We start from the raw sequence: 20,420 nt of genomic DNA, 5'->3' as shown, positions 1-20,420 counted from the left end.
CAGGAATGCTTTGTTTTCCATCCCTTTTTCCTCCCAGTCCAATATATTATTTCAGGTTTTCAGATTCCCTGTGTACCTCAGAAACTGAACTACCCCAAAGCTCCAGCTTGAGACCCTGCACTATCTGTTGAGCAAAGAAGACTGTAACTGTGACTTCTCTGGGGTTACATGTGTGCAGCTTGGCCAGTTAGCCAACCAAAGAGAAGCATTAACAGTTCAGCTTTTCTCAGAGTGAGAAACGGTTAACTAATTAACCAGGATCAATCCTTGACCCAGTCACCACTTTTCACAGAAGTTCTTTGAACTTCTTCTATTCAAGATTCTCTGCCCAGGATGGGTCTGTCAAATCGTGAAGTGGCAAATCGTTACTGGGAGTTAAAAAACTTTCACAAGAGATGAATTGAAGGTCTAATCAAAAGGCAATTCACTCAGCTTTATGAAACACAAATAAAAATAGTTTGTTTCTTTCCAATGTGTATGTAAAACCAATCAACTGCGTGTACACTACCTTGCTGTAATGTATATTTCAGACTGAGTTCCCTGGCTGTCCACATTGTTGTGGCCCTGGAGCATATTCTGTGGCATCGCTAATGTAGGCTAATTGCTATGTGGGTCACCACTCCTTTTTGTAGGACACATTTTTTAGGGGCCTGCAGTTTTACCTCTGCGAGCTATTCCAGGGAACTGGAAGGCAGGCAAGGTTGGTGCTGCCCCTGTGCTGGGAATGCGTCTGCCCACCTCATCATGATCACTACTGCATGCCAGGCCTGTGGTGTAAAGTCCCACAGGGGTAGTCCTGCCAGAATGGAGCTACTAAAATAGTGTGTTGGCTGCCTGGCAGGGTTTTTCTGGTAGTGCGAGGATATCCCTTCAGTATTCCCACTGTAGGTTCCGCAGGCTGTCTGGGGAGGACACAATGCCATAAGTGTCTGTGGGGGAAACACACACCTGGACACAAATCTGAACCTGACATGAAAAGATTAATGTCATACAATGTGGTGCTAGGATGTCAGCCAGAACCTCTTCCTGTGTTTAATTCAAGTCCAAGTCCCCTTTTAGAGGTGTAACAGGGGGGATAGTCCAGAAGGTCACTAGGTGGTTTGCAATGAGTTAGGCTGGCTTGGTTTCATTGGACCTTAACAGTTTTCCATCCCCATTCTTTTTAAAGAGGCTATAGGGTGATCCATCTTCCAGTGTCAGTCCTAGTGACTTCTACCCCAAAGTCCCTTGTACTATTTTATTATATTATATTATATTATATTATATTATATTATATATATAGCATAATAGAAACTACCTGCCTGTTGAACTGCCAGGATGAGTTAAAAGAGGGGAGGAAAAAAAAAAAAAAAAAAAAAGAAGAAAAGGTTGCAGAAATTATGGCTTTCAGGTCTCAGGTAATCAAAAAACCTTGCAAGGGGTCCAGCTCCCGAAGAAAAAGAAGTAGGGGTAATGCATCCTTTTTCTTCCTCAGCTGCAGTCAGGACTTGACTGTTCATTTATTCAGCACAGATATGTTTGTGAAATTATTTGAATCATCTCCAAATCAGTTCAGGAAATCCTGAGCTGGGCCACATACTGGCATTTTGGCAACACTTGCTGGGCAAGAACTGGCCTATGAGTATTGCAGAACAGATAGTCAGTTATTATTATTAGTTTTCCCTCTGCAGGACTATTAATTGCCACAGGTTGTTCTGCTCAGGTCAGTTCCAGGCTTTGAGTAAATTTATGGTAACACAAGATGCACAACTAGTACACTAATGTGTTACATCTCTCTGATACTCTTGTGGTCACACTGATTTGTTCAGAATATGTTTACACAATGACAAAGCCCTAACTACAGGTTGCCTAAACTTGCAGTCAAGTGTTCCCAGTGTCAGTATGTTTGGAGTGCACATCTGAATAAAATCTTAGATCTGGTTTAAATATAAATGACTAAGTCTGCATTTTGGCTCTTAAACAGTAATGGTCTGCTTTTCAAGAAGCTAAGCTTGTTGAACTACGTTTATCCCCCACTACTGGCAATCCTATTGTTTCTGTTATATATATGTAAATAGTATAGACCTCCTTCAGCTCACCTTTATCTGCACCAGTATTACATGTGGAAGGTGGATAGAGTGGTTTATACTGGGGATGATGGAAGACTGGCAAGCATCGGTGGTACAATTGAAGATGAGGTGAGTTGTTTCCCCAAGTGCTGTGAAACCTGATTGCGAGTGGAGGAGAAAAAGGTCTGCTGCTGCTTTTCATTTGTTGCTGGGTTTTGTGCATTTACATTGGTGGTACTTCATGAATAGTATTTCAGAAGAAGTGTTTCAGAAGAAATCTGTCATTCACAAGAAATCTCTCATTTTTGAAGTGTAGAACAAACGGGGTAAAGGTGGCAAGTCTGCAGAGATGTGAAAGATTTCATTCAGCAGCAGCTGTGCATGAAACTTACTATGCCAGTGGATGCACAAAACCACTTCTCTGTTCTCTGTTAAGTGCATTGCCCATAAATTCTTTCCCTTCTGGAGAATAAAATTAACATAACTCCAGCTAGCTAATATTTTTATGTGTAGGGCCCATCAAGTTTATGAATGCACAGACTAGCACGCTTATGAGTGCACACATTGTCGAGTTTATAAGCAGAACACATAACAGCTATGCTCAAAGCACATGAAGTTTATCTCTTGGCATATAAAACTCAATTATGAAAAACAAAAGCTGAAAAATTACTTCAAACTCCTTTTTTTTTTTCACCCTTCCAACCTATATGTTACAGCAGGTCTTTTCACAATAAGCCTCAACTGAATTTTTAATGTACTGACAGAGGAGTTTTTTTAAGATACTACCTCATGTATGTTAAATTGGGCTACTGTAGCCAAATTTCAGGCAGAACATAGTTTTGAAGACTTCCAGTTAAAAATCATAACAAAGCAAAATTAATAGCATACAGAAAATTCAAAGTGCCAAAAATCTAAATTGTGAATGCTTGTATCAAAATCCTACTAATCTCAGAGAAAAGCCCAAATTTGTTAATATTTAAGCCATTTTTTTAATACAACCCTCTCTTTGCTGTAGCCAAGACATGTCCATGTAAAGTGTATAAAAATCCTAATGTAACATACCTACACTAACTTTTAGTTTATTCTACGTGTATCAGTATTGCATGTAAATTCCATACTTGACACCAAGAAATCTGCATTAATACATTATCTGAAGAGCTAGACTATATTAATTTAATAACATATTAATTACACAGTGCCAATTATACACATGGAAGACTAATTAAAAAAACCACAAAAAAACAGTGCTCAAGTGTACACAGGTACTTCATATCTGGAATGGACAAAGTGTACAATTTTCTTTTCTATGTGAAACAGCACAGAACACTGTGTTACTTAGCTCTTCTGTTTTATAATTACAAACTCTCCCTTCCTGGTACTTAACTACGCTAAATACTACCTTAATTGCTAGGCTAATGCCAGTGGCCACTGAGCAGAGCACATACCTCCCCAATACACTGAAAAGCCAGCTACTCTGATCAAATGCTCAACTACGTGAAATAAGATATTGTATTTGAGTTGTGCTATGGGACGTTACTCACTTTTCATCATATAAGGCAGAGTCCCAATACTACAAAACAACAGAGTGTATTTAAAGCACGTGCTGCTAGTATCAACCATGAAACCACAGCAAGAGCAGTATTTACTGAAAGAAGCCTGAGGCCCAAGGCTAGTCTTACTGACACTTCTTTTGCTGAAGCTGAAACTCCTGTCTTTACCATCAGTATCCATCACAGATCTTTTTTTCTTCTGTACTTTTTCCTCTCACCTATCCCCTCACCCACGGTAACCTTGATCCCTGTCCTCTTACATTCAGTGAGATGTTTGGTTTCTCTGGACCTCAGCAGCAGCAATGCTGAAGAAAGACAAGAGACATTCTCCCCACTGGAGGTGCAGGTGCCCAGAATTCAGAGGCCACCACATCCTGGATCAAGCAACTTCAAATAACCTGCTGCTGTGCTGACTGGAGAAGCAGAGACTTTGGGGAACTTAGCAAAGTTTCTACTGTGCATGGGTAAATATGAGTCTTTAAACATTCATCATTTTGCTTGGGGAGGATAATAAGAAGGGTTGAGTCTTCTTAAGCCTTGGGGCGAGAACCACGTCCCAGTTTCAAATAGGTCCCACAGGCAGTGTTCATTGAGTCTGACAATGAACTTAATCTATTCATGTACATGGTGTGTAGTCACTGAGACAAGACTCTCTTGCACGTGTGATGCAAAGCCATATTCTACAGCCGAGGAATACAGCAGGTGCCTTAGACATGCTGTACTTGCATGCATGGTGTCAGAGCTTTGAGCACCCATAACATGACATTGAGGGTAAATCTGAAAGGAACAAATAAACTCTCTGCCAGTAGGGCAGCACTTGTATTATTAAAACCTGGTTCTAGAGGACTGTGTTTTCAGTTAAAATATAAGGGGTTATTTTTTTCCTTCTCTGGCCTTGCTTTTTTGGGTTTTGGAGTGGTTTGGGGTTTTTGTGTGTGTCCAAAACATTCAAGCTGAGGAAAACATCCAGCTAATCCTTGTTTGTTTGTTTTCCATTGTTTATAGGTTTGCCAAGCTTTAACTACTTAGAAGAAGGTTTCTGTCCTGGGTGTCACTTTTTTTTTTTTTTTCTTTTTCAGTTGTTAGGGGTTTTTGTTGTTGTTGTTGTTTTGTTTTTGTTTTGTTTTTTAAAGGGGAAGGAATAGGCAGAAGTTTAGGTTATTTTGGAAGGGGTAGTATTTCAGTTGGGAAATCTATAAGCAACTGCAAACAAAAGTTTAGAATTCTGAAAACAGCATAAAAATATTTCTAGCAGAGATTTTCATAAGAAAAAACTTTTTGTTGTCTTTGTACAGTTGCTTTTCAGGGTGGTGAAATCAGCATATAAAAAATTATAGTCAATATTCCCACTCTTATGTCATTAATTTTTTATCCAAACCCCAGATGGTCATAAGCATCTACTTCTTAGACAAAGAGACAACAATATACAATTCTTACAGGCAACAGACAAGTGTCACTGGATGTGTTCCACAATAGAAACAAAAAAAAAAACCCAAAACAAAACCAAACCTGCTTATTCATATAAAACTATAAACAATTTTGCCTATATATCACCTAGAATTAATAGTGATTTTTATTACATCAGTGTAGATATTTCAATTCTAAATAACTGCAGCATCAAAATAATTGTTTGATTTTATTGATACTTTGATTGTTTTCCTTCCCTTAATGGCTTCACAAGACAAAGTACATCTTTTGAATCATGATTATGTGACATTTCAACTGGAGACTATTGGAAAATGTATTTTCTTTCATACTATATAAGCAAAAAAATGATTTTGCTAAACTCTGTGTTGAAACAAAGTACACAGTACAAAAGTTTGTTGTTTTAAATTATGAAAAAGGGAGATTAAAAAGGTTACTCAACTACAACTTTAGCTAATATAGTTCAGTGTAGCAAGCATTATAAACTGGCAAATGTGCAAAGAGTTGAGGTAAAATGAGCAGCTATATAAGCTGGTTTTGGATTACCTTTATGCAACTGAATAAAAAAGTTTTCATTCAGGCTGCACTGTAATATTATGCCAAGTTTGACCATACATTCAAAAGGAGAGAAGTTTTGAGTATACAAATGGAGGAAATTAAGTTTTCTTTTTCTCATCTGAAGGTCATGCTCCCTCTTGCATTACTACCTCCCATATTTGCGCTCTTGTCTGTCCTGTTTCTCACAATGGCAGCAGCCACCTGAAAAAGCAAATTATTTTGGACAATTTATGGACAATTTCCTTTTCCTTTTGGAGAAAGATTTTGAAATGGCCTCTTCTTCTACAAGAAGTTAGCCTTTCTTCCACCATGTGCTCGCTCTTTCTTCTCTTGCTTTCTAAATTAATTCTCTCCCTCTGCTCAGTGATGTGCCTTTGTAGCTAGCAGCTGTCCCAGTGATCACCAGCAGAACCCTCAGACACCAGCATGCCTTCCCTGCAGAGGGCTGGTGTTAGGTATTTACACACGGGTGACCTACTTCACTGCCTAACTGGTTTTGACACTATTTTCCAGCTATATGGATTAAGATTTTTTCTTCCTGAAGTCATCAGTCTTTCTCCTAACCTTTCATGACTCTGAATCATGTCATAATGGTAAACCTCATGGCCTCTGAATCTTCTCTTTTCTACAGTATTTGCATGTGAAACTGCTATACTGGGAAATTAAAACGCATCTAGTTCAGTGTCTGGTTTCCAGCAGCAACCAATAGAGGATGCCCAAGGAAGAGCTCGTGAACAAGGTAAATATTTAGTCCCCAAGCATTCCCAGTGTCCAGTAATCAGTGGATTGGAGGCTTCTGCAGTGTAAACAGTGGGTAGTGTTTTCTTATTTAACAGTCCTCATACTTAACAGACTTTATTCTGTTAATTTGTTTGATTGAGTTTATCTTTCAAACCTTTAGCATATTGCAGTACCTTACAGTATCTTGCAGCAAAGATTTGCACAGCTTAAAATTATGCAGAGAATCCATTTTTTTTAACATGCTTTCTACGAGCTTCATTAATATTCTTAGTACTCATATTGGGAAAAGACAGTAACAGTGTCTCCATCTTCATCTTTTCTCTGTCACCGGTGATTTTGAAGACCTCTGTCGTATCTCCCCTCAGTCATCTTTTTCAGAATTAAGGACCTCATGCAGAACCATTCTGTTTCTTTGGTTATCTTTGTCAAATATTTTCTGAATGATTTCCAGTTCTGTTATGCCCTTTTGAGATGTGAAGAACAACTGTACATACTACTCAATATACAGAGAGCTATGGATTGATACTGGGGCGGGTGTGTTACAATGTTCTCTGGTTTATTCTCTGTTCCACTCTTAATACTTCTAAATATTTTATTTCTCTTTGTGAGTAAAAGGGAACATTGTGCTGGCATTTTCAGAGAAATGTTAATCATAACACAAAGATCTCATTTGTGAGTGGAAAACCAGCTTACAGCCCATCACTGTATGTACTTTTTTTTTTCCCATGTGCACTATACAAAACTACATCAAATTTTAGCTACTGTTTTATTATCCAGTCACTCAGTCTTGTAAAGTCTTTCTTAATTTCTTCAGTCAGCCCTTCGACTGCATCACAATTTGTCCTCTAACTTTTCTTTACCTGAGTAGCTTAATATCATTAGCAATCTGTGATAGCTCACTGCTCACCCTCTTTTTCCAGATCATTTAAGAATACATTAAGCAGCACAAGTCACAGCACGGGTCCCTGTGGACCCCTTTTGTGAGCTCCCTCTTCTATGAAAACTGACCTTTTATTTCTGTTTTATTTCTTTTTTCTGCCATTAAGCGGCTTGGTGTGTTGTGTTTTTTTTCATTCCTCTTGCTTCTTATTGCATGAACATACTTTTTTTGTTGTTGTTTTTTTTTTTTTTAATTAAGCTTTTTCTAAGAACCTCATTGCCCATGGAAATCCTGGTAAACCCTTAAACACGACATCTCCCTTATCCACATATATGTTAGCATTTCCAAAGAATTATGGATAAAAAAAGTTGTCTTCCTGGATATGTCATATTTATTTATGTGTCCAGTGATTCTGCTCTGTAGGACAGATACTACTTACTTGCACAGCACAGACAACACAAGAGGCTCACTCACATGTAGTTGCCTGTGTCTTCTTCACATTTGCCTTCCCCACCGGGCTAGCAGGGGAAGGGGTTTTAAAACAAGGGTTACAGACTACAGTTAGCACTTCAGCTTTTTGACACCTGAGTTCTCTTAGAACTCCTAGATCGAGATCACTTGGTCCCCATTATGTCTAGATTATTTCATCTGTTTGTTATCTAAACTTTTCTGCCGTACACTTATATTTGAAATAGATCTCATAAATTCTCCACAATGCAAAGTTCTGGCATGGATTTCCATAAGTTGTTTCAGTGTGAATACAGATACAAGAAGATTAATGTCATTTTTTCTCTTATGGTCTTGCTTTCTCAAAGTGTTACTTTTACACCTTAAAATCATAGAATCATAGAATAATCTAGATTGTCCAACCTTTAACCCTACTCCGCCATGTTCACCCCTAAACCATATCCCCAAATACCCCATCTATATGACTTTTAAACTCATCCAGGGATGGTGACTCAACCACCTCTCTGGGCAGTATGTTCCAATGCCTGACAACCTTTTCAGAGAAAAAAAAGTCCTAATTTCCAGCCTAAACCTCCCCTGGTGTATCTTTTGGCCATTCCCTCTTGTCCTATCACTATTTACTTGTGAGAAGAGACCAGCAACTACCTCATCACAATGTCCTTTCAGGTAGTTGCAGAGAGCAATAAGGTCTCCCCTCAGCCTCCTTTTCTTTATACTAAACAGCCCCTGTTCCCTCAGCTACTCCTCATAAGACTTGCTCTCTGGGCCTTCCACCAGCCTCGTTGCTCTTCTCTGCACCAGCTCCAGCACCTCAATGTCCTTCTTATATTGAGGTGCCCAAAACTGAACACAGTACTCGAGATGGGGCCTCATCAATGCTGAGTACAGGGGAAGGATCACTTCCTTAGACCTGCTTGCAACACTATTTCTAATACAAGCCAGGACACCATTGGCCTTCTTGGCCACCTGGGAACACTGCTGGCTTATATTCAGCTGCTTGTCAATCAGCACCCTGAGGTCCCTTTCCTCTGGGCAGCTTTCCAGCCACTCTTCCCCCAGCCTGTAGCATTGCATGGGGTTGTTGTGGCCCAAGTGCAGGACCTGACACTTGGCCTTGTTGAAGCTCATACAGTTTGCCTCAGCCCATCAACCCAGTCTGTCTAAGTCTCTCTGTAGAGCCTTCCAACCCTCAGGCAGATCAACACTCCCACACAACTTGGTGTCATCTGAAAAGTTACTGAGGGTGCATTCTATCTCCTCATCAAGATCGTTGATAAAGATGTTGAACAGAAGTGGTCCCAACACCAAACCCTGAGGAATTCCACTTGTGACCGGCCACCAGCAGGATTTAACTCCATTCACCACCACTCTCTGGGCCCAGCTGTTCAGCCAGTGTTTTATCCAACAGAGAGCACACCCATCCAAGCCATGAGCAGACAGTTTTTTCATCAGAATGCTATGGGAGACAGTGTCAAATGCTTTACCAAAGTCCAGGTAGACTACCTGCACAGCCTTTTCCTCATCCACTAGATGAGTCATCTTGTCAAAGACAGAGATCAGGTTCGTCAAGCAGGACCTGCTTTTCATAAATTCATGCTGACTGGGCCTGATCACCTGGTTGCTGTGTACGTGGTGCATAGTGGCACTTAAGATGATCTGCTCCATGACCTTCCCTGGCACTGAGGTCAGACTGACAGGTCTGTAGTTTCCCACATCCTCCTTCCAGCCTTTCTTTTAGCCTCACTACATCTTTGTAGTCCTCATGAGAGACCTGCCCCCTCTTCCAAAGGCCATAAACTCTCCTTCTGCTCCCGAGTTCCAGCCAAAGCTCTCTATTTAGCCAGGCCTGTCTTCTTCCTCGCTGACTTATCCTTTGGCACATGGGGACAGGCTGCTCCTGCCTTTAAGACTTCTTTTTTGAAGTATGTCCAGCCTTCCTGGACTCCATTACCCTTCAGGATTACCTTCCAAGGGATTTTGTCAATCCATTCCCTCAACAGACCAAAGTTTGCCCTCTGGAAGTCCATGGTGGCAGTTGTACTGAGCCTCTCTTCTTACTTCCCCAAGAATTGATAACACTGTCATTTCATGATCGCTATGCCCTACACAGCCTCCAACCATTACTTCCCCCACAAGTTCTTCTCTGTTCACAAAGAGCAATACCTTCCCTGGTCGCTTTCTTCACCAGTTGTCAGAAAGTTATCTTCCACACCTCCGGGACTGTGCTCTCTCTGCTGCATTCTATTTCCAGCAGACATGTGGGAAGTTGAAGTCTCCCATGAGAACAAGGGGTAGCAATCGTGAAACCTCTCCCAGCTGCTTATAAAATTCTTCATCTGCCTCTTCATCCTGGTTGGGTGGTCTGTAACAGCCTCACACCATGGTATCAGCCTTGTTGCCCTTCCCCCTAATTCTTACCTGTAAGGACTCAACTCTGTAATCACCCTCATTAATTTGCAAGCATTCCTGTGTCTCCCTATTAAAGTTGGTAGCCATCAGTCTCAGCACTCCAGTCATCTGAGGTTTCCATGATGGCAGCTGTATCATAGTTTTCCTGCCACACAATGGCCTCCAGCTCCTCCTGTTTTTTGCCCATGCTACGTGCACTGGTGTAGATACACTTCAGCTGGGCTAAGGGTCCTGCTACCGTTCTGGGGAGAGGAGCCCTAATACCTACCTGCCTGTTCTTGCCTGCTTCCACAGTTACTAACCTGTCAATGGAGCCTTGTGTTTTTGCTGCCACATGGATCAGCATTCCCCACCTCCACTGAGACAGCAGATTGAAAGGCCCTACCAGCACACCATCCCACAAGCACTGGCATAGGCTCCTCTCCAGTCAGCCTGGCCCCGTCCACTTTGCCCTTCGAGTCTAGTTTAAAGACCCTTCTAAAAGCCTTGCCAATTCACGTGTGAGGATCCTTTTTCCCCTTTGAGAATGCTGAATCCCATCTGTTGCCAGTAGACCCGGTGCCATGTAAACCTCCCCATGATCAAAAACCCCAGCATTCTGTCGGTGGCACCAGCCTCTAAGCCTGTTTTCCTCTTTCTTTCAGTACACTTCCCTGCCACTGAGGGGACTGAGGAAAACACTACATGTGCTCCTGATCCTGCAACTAATGACCTGAAGTAATTTTTAATCACTTTTGGACTTCTCCATAATCTTGTCACTACCAGTTTTCATAACCAAAAGCGGGTAGTAGTCTGAAGGCTGCACCAGCCCAGGGAGTCTTCTACTAACATCCCTAACCCAGGCTCCAGGGAGGCAGATTTTGCAGTGAGAAGGGTCCAGCCAACATATGGGGCCCTCAGTTCCCCTCAGAAGGGAGTCACCTACCATTGTTACTCTCCTTTTTTTTTCCGATTCAACTACTCCAAAGCTGTGGGGGTGACTGATTCACCCCAGGTGTCTTCCCAGATGGACCTTTCCCTCCATCCTTACTCGTCTGACCCTCAATTTCCAAAGCCCCATACCTGTTGTGCAGCAGTAACTAGTGAGGTAAGGGAGGCCGGGAGGAGATACACCTGCCTTTCCCAGGAAGGACCTGTTCCCATCCCCCCTCATCGCCGCTCTCCCTGCGGCGGCATCCGTCCCACCGCGGGGGTCCCTCTGCCTCGGTGACTCCGTCTCGGTGACTCCTTGATGGTCTACAGGCCCTACCCGCCCTGGGGCAAGTCTCATGTGCGTGATACTTCAGGAAAAGGGCTTGGGATTTGTCGTTGGGTTGATTTTTTCCCTCATGTCCTTGCATGTCATTCCTCAAGCTCACTTGTGATCTACCTTATATTAATGTAACAGAATGTATGAACTCATTTGTTTCCTGCATTTCCAATAGTTTCCCAAGGATACCTTCTTGTTTCTATTAACCTCCCTTGTTTAGTCACATGCTGGCTTCCTCTTCTGTGTCCTGTATAGTGTTCTAAAGCTGGAATAGCTCATTATTAGCAAGAGATTGAAAACTAGGTTTTTCTTGAATACTAAAGAATAGACCAGAAAGGCCAGACTTTACCTTGCAGGGGTGTTACTTTGCATCTTTCTGTCAACAGAAGCTTTCTTCTCCACAATTAAAGGATTCTTTCTTGTCTGACATGCTTACTCAATGCCCAGTCCTGCCCAACAAGCAGCTGAGGATCTGTCTCTACAATGTTGAATGAGACCTACAAATGAACACTAGTGAAGTTTTAAGAATATGTGCTTTATTGCCTTTGAAAATTATTAGATAACCTTACTCTGTGTGTGTATGTATCTGTATGAAAGTTAAAAATAATTTCCATACTATCCCTCATTCCCTTTTAAAATATTGCCTCCAAACATACAGAAAAGTATGTCATTCAAAATGCATAGTGCCACTCAAGATTTGTGATGGTGTCTCATTGCCACCATAGCTATAATATGCCAAAGGAAGAAGCTAATTTAGGGATCAAGTTACAGTTTTATTTTTACGTGACAAGAAGAAAACTAGACAAGATCTGTGTACTATCTCAGCTAGCTCCACAGTCCAACAATCAGATTAGTATGGTCGTAAATACCCAGTCATTAACATACCTTAAATTTCATGCTCATTTGCATACTTCATACAACTAGAAGAAACATTAGGAGATAAAAAAATAACACATAAATTGTAACTTTAGACTTGCAGTTTAAAAAGCTATCTATATTACATTAAAATGTAAAGAGCTGAGAATATTGATATGTGACTGATACAACTTTCTTTCTCAGTCCCAAATCAATGTTTAAAAAACAAATATTAAAAAGTTCAGTTACATTCAAGTCTCCTTTGAGGCCACTACAAAATTTGGCATATCTAAGCTTGTTGATTATACAAGCTGTAGTAAAATGTGAGGTTTCTGTTGCATTATTAGCAAGTATATATGCTTGTTTCCTAGGAACACATGGCATTTTCTACTCCTCTAAGTGGCTGCTCTGACCTAAGTACTGGGCTTAATGACCAAAGGAATAAAAAAAGTAACAAGATAGATCAAACTAGTGAGTTGATTGATCAAAGGTTGTGCTATCTATATAAGACTTGTAATAAAAAACAGCAAGGAGAGTTACAGAGTATCCAACTCCCAGATAAAATTTGGGCAACACTTTTTTTGTTTAATATGAATGGATGTTTTCAGTATCTATAAAAATACCATTTGTTTTTCAAGTGCCATCAGTGCAATTTTCAGTCAGTTCAAGCTCTTTTAAAGCTATCTAATCACAGAATCATAGAATGTCTTGGGTTGGAAGGATCCTATAAAGGTCATCTAGTCCAACCCCCCTACAATAAGCAGGGACATCTCCAACTGGACCAGATGGTTTAGAGCCCCATCAAGCCTGACCCTGAATATGTCCAGGGATGGGGCCTCCACAACCTTTCAAGGCAACCTGTTCCAGTGACCCACTGCCCTCATATTAAAGAACTTTTTCCTAATGTCCAAACTAAATCTACCCTTCTCTAGCTTCAAAGTCCTTATAGTTAAAGCCCTAGTGAACAGGTCTTCCCCAGCCTTCTTATAGGCCCCTTTCAGGTATTGGAAGGTCGCTATAAGGTCTCCCTGCAGTCTTCTCTTCTCAATCCTGACTCCCTCAACCTGTCTTCATAAGAGGAGTACTCCAGCCCACTGGTCATTTTTGTTGCCTTCCTCTGGATGCACTCCCAACAGGTCCACATCGTTCTTGTGTCAGGGGCTCCAGAGCTGGACACAGTACTCCAGGTGTGGTCTCACCAGGACAGGGTAGAGAGGCAGAATCACTTCTCTCAATCTGCTGGCCACACTTCTTTTGATGCAGCCCAGGATGCAGTTGGCTTTCTGGAGTACAATTGCACATTGGTGGCTCATGTTCAGCTTTTGATCCACTAGTACCTCCAGATCTTTTTCCACAGGGCAGCTCTCTAGCATGTCTTCCCCCAGCCTGTGTTGATATCTCTGGTTGCTCCAACTCAGGTGCAGGACTCTGCACGTGGCCTTGTTGAACCTCATGATGTTCACCTGGGCCCACTTCCCCAGCTTGTCCAGGTCTCTCTGTATGGCATCCCATCCCTCTGGCATATCGACTGCACCACCCAGCTTGGTGTCATCAGCAAACTTGCTGAGGGTGCTCTCAATGCCACTGTCAGTATTGTTAATGAAGATATTAAAAAACACTGGTCCCAGTATGGACCCCCGAGGGACACCACTTATCACCATTTTCCATCTGGTTATCCCACTGACCCCTCCCATCTGGATGTGACCACCCAGCCAATTCCTTATCCACTGAACAGTCCACCCATCAAACCCGTATCTCTCCAGCTTGGAGAGAAGGATGTTGTGGAGGACCATGTCAAAGGCCTTCCAGAAATCCAGACAGATAACATCTGTAGGTCTTCCCTTGTCCACTGATGCAGTCACTCCATTGTAGACAGCCATGAGGTTGGTGTCATGGTCCACTCCTCGGTGGATGCATGATGGTTCATTTCAGCTGTGATCTCAAAATGCAAAAACGAAATGGCAACCAAGCCAGGGAGTTATCAACACACAATGACTTTATTGGTCTTGCCCATAAAGTGGCATGCGATAGAAAGGAAGAAAAATAGGAAAGATGAGGTAAAACGGAGGGGGAAAGAGGATAATAGCTACCACCATGGGTCCAAAGGTGTCCCTATGATCCCAAATCCAGAAGGCATTCCGCTGCTGAGAGATCATTGTGATCTCTCGGTGGGGAGGATCTTCAAAGTTTGGTTACTAAGGAACCATCTTTTATCCTGGGAAGCACACCTTGCTCCTCCTTGGACCCTCTTCCACCCCACCTCTGTCCTGTGGAAATGTGCCAATCCGCACCTGTCTGGAGTGAGGCTTCCACACATGCCCAGAGAGGAGTGTCTGAGGCATGGCCAGCTTTGGAGGCAGGTAGCTTCTTACCAGGAGGTGTGGTTTTGTATTATAATAACATTATAATGAGGAAAGTTCAACTGAGGCTTCATTGATGTTGGCACAGAAAGCGCGATCCATCTTCCTCGACAGCAGTTCTTTGCTTTGCTGCTCCAGTAGAATAGACCCGTACCAGGTAACGGCACTGTCCATACCTCAGTCTGTTCTCCATGATTTCTGCATCTGCTAGCCAGTTCAGCAAGCCACTGCAAACTCATGTGGAGATGTTAGTCCAGATTTTGGGGTCTAGTCACTGATGACAATGTTGAGACAATACCAATCTTTCTATCGACTCTTACAGTTGGTCAGGCAGGATTTGCCCCTAGTAAAGCCATGCTGGCATGTGCCTTAGCATGTCTTCTAGGAGGATCTGTTCCATGATCTTCCCAAGCACAGAGGTCGGTAGTTCCCAGGGTCCTCCTTTCTACCCTTTTAAAAAATGGGCATAATGTTTCCTTTCTTCCAGTCACCAGGAACCACATGACTGCCATGAATTTTCAAATATAATGCAGAGTGGCTTGGCAACTACATCAGCCCACTCCTTCAGGACTCTGGGATGCATCTCATCAGGTTCCATGGACTTGTGTATGTTCAGGTTCCTCAGATGGTCACGAACTTTGCCTTCACTTATGGTGGGAGGGACTTTGTCTCCCTGGTCTGCATCATGTGGGCGATATACTTGAGAGCCATGATGAGAGAGGTTGCCAGTGAAGACTGAGGCAAAAAAGCTGAGAATCTCAGCCTTCTCCTTATCTGTTGTTCCTAGCTCACCACCGTTGCTCATCAAGGGGGGTACACTTTCTTTAACCTTCCTTTTCCGGTTTAACCACCTATAGAAGCCCTTCTGGTTTTTCTTAATATTCCTTGCCAAGTTCAGCTCCAGCTGTGCCTATCCAATGACAATTACTCTGAGGTAATTCCCTTCAAAATCCCACATTGTTGCTGGAAAGCGAGTTAGTTAATTCTTAAACGGCTTTGAAATTCCTTGACCAATATTATCTAGTTTGTAGAATTATCTGCATTTAGTTTCTTACCTTCCTATCACCATTTTCTGCTTTTTCAACACCCCAGCTTCCAGCACTGCTTTGTTGCCCGGCACAAATAAATTAGGTATCTCTAAATCTCCTGTGACACATCAGTTTGCAGTGTTTTTACCCTCGTTGGAGGAGTCCTCATCACGCTGCCACTGAAGTAAACATTAAAAGCTCTCCAGGTTTCAATAGCACCAGATCTAGTCCTTGTTCTTTTCACTTTCTAGTGGCTGAATACAGCCCTCTAATTAACTTGGACAAAGAATCTACATCTGCATTCTTCTACTATATTTATGTCTCTTGTTTGCATGTCTTTGAACATTTACTTTTATTGTACCTCTTTAATTTTAACATGAGTATTATCTGGCTTCCTTTAGATCTCCCATATGGATTTTTTCCCAGCTTAGTTTCATCTTGACTAGCTTTTTCCACCTTGACATTTGAACAAGCAGATGTATTTTTTTTTCTTCTGTTGCCTTTTCTTGTTTTCATACATGTGTAGTTCTTTTAAGTCTGATATATTTTAAAGGATAAGTTTTAAAGACAAATTAATGTACAATGGGAAATGTTTTAGAAAACATGGATAAGATTTAATGTTACAAGATTTAATGTGTATGCAGCCCCTCTATGTGGCACAGAGATTTTAATTTCTTTTTTATTATCTAACTAATTTCTGAGGCACTCGGAAGCACTACCACTTATGTGTTACAGTGCTGTGATTTGGTATGATTTCTCCACCAAAGATAATAAATTTCAATATGCATCCTATTTTGAATGTATCAGTTACAGTCATTTCTTCACCTAAATCCTTTGTGTTACTTAAGAGTAACACAACAGTCTTTCCACTGAGGTGCTGTAAAAAAACCAACTTGCAGTTTCTCAAACACATGCTTATATAAGCCATATAGTGCTCTAAAAATTGTCCAATACATGAACAACATTTGAAATTACTGTTTTATTAAACTTAATGATCTCTGATCTCTTTCATTAGTATATACTCCATATTCTTCTAGTAGCAAGTAGTGAACTTTCAAGTACATTTCTGTTGTTGTGACTTTGTTACCTGTACAACTTCTCCCATTAAATTCCTTAAGTACACCACCGTTCTCCAAGCAAAGACTACTGAACTATTAAAAAAGGAGGAAAACAAGTCCATTTTGACATCCCCATGGACTTTTACCCAATTTGCACAGACTAAATTTTACTTATTCTAAGTTATTAATACTATTATTCTGTACCAATTCATGCATAAGTATCAGCTCTAAGTTGAGGCAAATATAGAAGTCTAATTATTCTAAACAACTTATACATTTATTTAATTTTTAAATAATGTCCCAAAGACAATCAGTTATATCCGGAAAACAAATGTATGTATCATACTGTTCAAGTTAATACAGTATTTCCATTTGGTTTCACTTAAGTTCATCAGTTACCAGAAGTATTCCAGTTCAGTTCTGGTTTAGGCTCAGCAAAACTAGAAAGAAAAAAAATTAAAATAAAAAATTACTGAACTTCAAAGTCAAGTTTGGGTATGGTCAGCTCCACAAGTAGAATGATATACAAGATTAATTCAAACAAAAGTATGCCCTTTTAGTCTAGTTCTTCATGATAAATCCAAGAATAAACAGAATATATTTATTTAATATTATTCTTGTAGCTGAATACAGCACTGCATGAACCAATGACAGTAACAATTATGTAAATTAAGTAATAAAGAGCTGTCATATCATAGTAACTACTATGTTTCTACGGGAATTCAGATCTCCTAAATAAATCTATGTTAAAATAAAACAGAACAACCAAAAACCAAACAGAAGAAGGGGGGGAAAAAAATAACTGCTTTAAGGGAGAGAAATATTCCATACAATTTAGTCATTAAAGTACATATGCAGGGAGAGCACTGGAAGATTGCAGAGTAACTTTAATATTGTAATTACCTAACCTGTGATTCTTTAACTCTGGGATCTGACTAGCACCTACAAATCTCTAGAAGCTGAAGAAAGGAACTAGAGTATCTCTCAAATTCCCCTAAACAGCACAGGAGTGATCCACACAGACATCACCTGTTGGGAACATCTTAACCCCCATCACAGACCACTGCTAAAATTGCCTCAGAGCAATACCAATTGTTGCCCTGGGCCTGCCCTTAAGGCCATAAGCCACATGTTTTGCTCCAGTCCTCACACGTAGTGGCTATCAGTGCAAGCAGGGTGGCCAGTAAGCTGCCTTCCCACCTCCAGCATGTGGGCAACAGTGTTTCCCCAAGAAGCCTCTTATCCCTTTTCCCTTTTTTATTGCTTCTGCACCTTCACTCTCGAGTGTGGCTGGTGCAAACAAAAGACAGTTGCAACTTTTTGAAGGACCTCCCGTTGGCCAAATGAAGCCTAAAAATTTCAGTCTCATTATTTGTCCAAATTTGGAGTAGATTTTTTCAAGAGGACAGAAGCAGCACTGTCCTGACAATGAGAGGACTCACTGCCAAATTTCAAGCATTTGCCTTCAAACTTGAACTGTTTAGCTGATTTTGCTGAAACCTTCCAAAATAATTCAGTATGAAGTGGATACTCAGTAAATAATTTTTTTAACTTGGATAAATCAAAATAAATAATTTCCTACAAATGGTTCTAGTTAGACCTGTAACTAGTAACCTGACAGAAACAAATAAAACAAGAGATGATCTCTTGGTGATCCATGGTCTTCTCTTCCAAGAGCTGGATTTGACTCTGACAGACCTTCTTTCTTAACATCTTGGGATAAAAGTGATTAAAGAGAAATAAGAGTAAAAATCAGTGTCAGATATTGGCAAGCTGAATTGGAGAGATGAGGTTGGTATTTGACTAGGGCATCTCTGGTTGTTGTGACTAGCATCAACATGGACAAGACATTTAGAAACACTGATGTCTGCATCTGCAAACCTCTTTATTTTAGCCAGCAGCCTCACTAGTCCACCAGAACATAACTTGCGTCAGAGCTAATGGTCAGGAAGGAGATACCCAGTGCTGGCAAAAAAACCCAACAAACTTGCTGTGAGAGTGTTAAACTGCCAATGCAGAGACTGTATTTGGACACCACACTCACTGGGAGCCAAGGATGCTCCAGAGCAGTTTGTTTGTGATGATCTGTGTTGCTAGGCAGATGGGCAGTTACAGCTTGTAGCTGGACATGAGACTTCAGTTCCTAGAAATGAGTAACTGAAGTACCTTTTTAAAAAGTTTCCTCAGAGTGATAAACACTGGACTGTGAAAGTGATGGCAGAAAAATCTACATACTAAGAAGACAACTATATTATCCAGGCTAACATGTTTTTCTTTAGAGTTCTCCTTTGTTGGGGTGAAAAAAAATAAAATAATTAAATAATTCCCTCTTTAGCTGCCTCACAGTAACTAAAAACAGTAACTAGGTATATGACACATGGTACTAATATTCAGCAATCAAAGTTAAGCACTCCTTTCTCCTTATATTGACCAGTTTTGCCCTCTCCTCTCTGAACAAACACTACAGCATGTGGAATGACTTGAGATACCTCTTATTTTCCCAGAACAAAAGATGCTCCACATTACTGCCTTTTGCCAAGCTTTTTGTAAGTGCTCAAGCAGGAAGGGGGGCACAGTGATGAGGTGGCCTTCAGTACTGAAGCGTGTGTAGAGGCAGGGAGGAATAGGTTAGAACCATCTTCTCAGCTTCACACAGCCAAGAGGATTGGATGCAGCCTTGGAGTGCTGCAGATGGCTTCATGTAAGCAGTGAGAGCTCCCCTCCTGTCACTTCTGGAGGCCCTGCATGCTCAGGAATGGTCTCTCTGCACACTGTTGCTAGGGCATGGAACTCCCACCACAGATAGAGACTGTATTTTTTTTTAGCTATGTGAAGCTTAAGAAAATTTATCTTTAGTTTGCTACTTCTAAATACCAATCTTTAAAATAAACACACTTATACATACTGGGCAATAAAATTAAAATACAGAGAACTTCAGAGTACTTGAAAGGCTTATTCATTCTATAATTTTATCTAGATACATTTTCGTTCACTGTTTTCATGGAGAACCATAATAAAAGTGCTATCAGACTAGTCTTCAAGCTCCTGTCAAGAGAACCAGCTCTAGCAATCAGGCTTTAAAAATCTATGCCACCAATGAACCACTCCCCGAATGTCTTGGACCATCTAAAGACTTCTCAGAAGACAGCATTCCACAGACAGATATGTCTTGACCCTTCAGCTGTGCACTTCATGCATGTTTGTTACAGTAGGGACAGCTTACAGTAGCTGCACACTCCACTTCCAGATTTTTTTGTTCAGTCTTTCAGTAGTTCTCTTATTTTGACTGCTGGTACTCCAAAACCAGAACTCTAATCACAATCCCTTGCTCCCTCACCAAGCTATAGTTAAAAGAGTGAATGGAAGAACTCCCACCTTTTCAAATGAGCTAGGAATGGTGTTGCTAGACTCTGAAGCTGGTTTCTGCTTAGAACCTCTCAGTGAAATGGCTGCCCTCACTTTGGAACACAGGAAGAAAAATGACTTTAGAAAAGCATTAAAATTCATTACTAGATTCATGCTTTATAGATTTCTTTCGGGGCTGCTTTGGGATACTGCTGATGGGACAACTTCTGGTCCCACTGAAATCCCAAGAGCTACCTATCTGTGCTGCACATCTGTAAGAGACCGGAGCCTTTCTCAGTACGAAAACACGAGCACACGCATTAGCTGTTCACCTGCCGCGTTCTCCAGACGAGGTATTTCTGCGCTTCAGGTTTTGGGGTTTTTTTAGGACAAATTCTCTCCCTGTATACGTTTCACGAGGCATCGCCTTCTGAAACGTCTCGAAC

General features: G+C 41.1%; 1 protein-coding gene across 1 annotated transcript in view; it reads left to right on the top strand.

The window, feature by feature from the left end:
• The first annotated feature begins 2,099 nt into the window (after window positions 1-2,099).
• Window positions 2,100-20,420, top strand: part of DSCR3 (Down syndrome critical region gene 3) — a 42,336-nt gene continuing 24,015 nt past the window's right edge. Inside the window, exon 1 of the mRNA XM_010000437.1 lies at window positions 2,100-2,177. Coding sequence (XP_009998739.1) covers window positions 2,100-2,177 — 78 coding nt within the window. The remainder of the gene's footprint in view (window positions 2,178-20,420) is intronic.

Source organism: Chaetura pelagica, unplaced genomic scaffold (genome assembly GCF_000747805.2).
Source record: "Chaetura pelagica isolate M959 unplaced genomic scaffold, ChaPel_1.0 scaffold244, whole genome shotgun sequence".
NCBI classification, from domain to species: domain Eukaryota; kingdom Metazoa; phylum Chordata; class Aves; order Apodiformes; family Apodidae; genus Chaetura; species Chaetura pelagica.
This window is presented reverse-complemented; position numbering and strand designations above follow the sequence as displayed.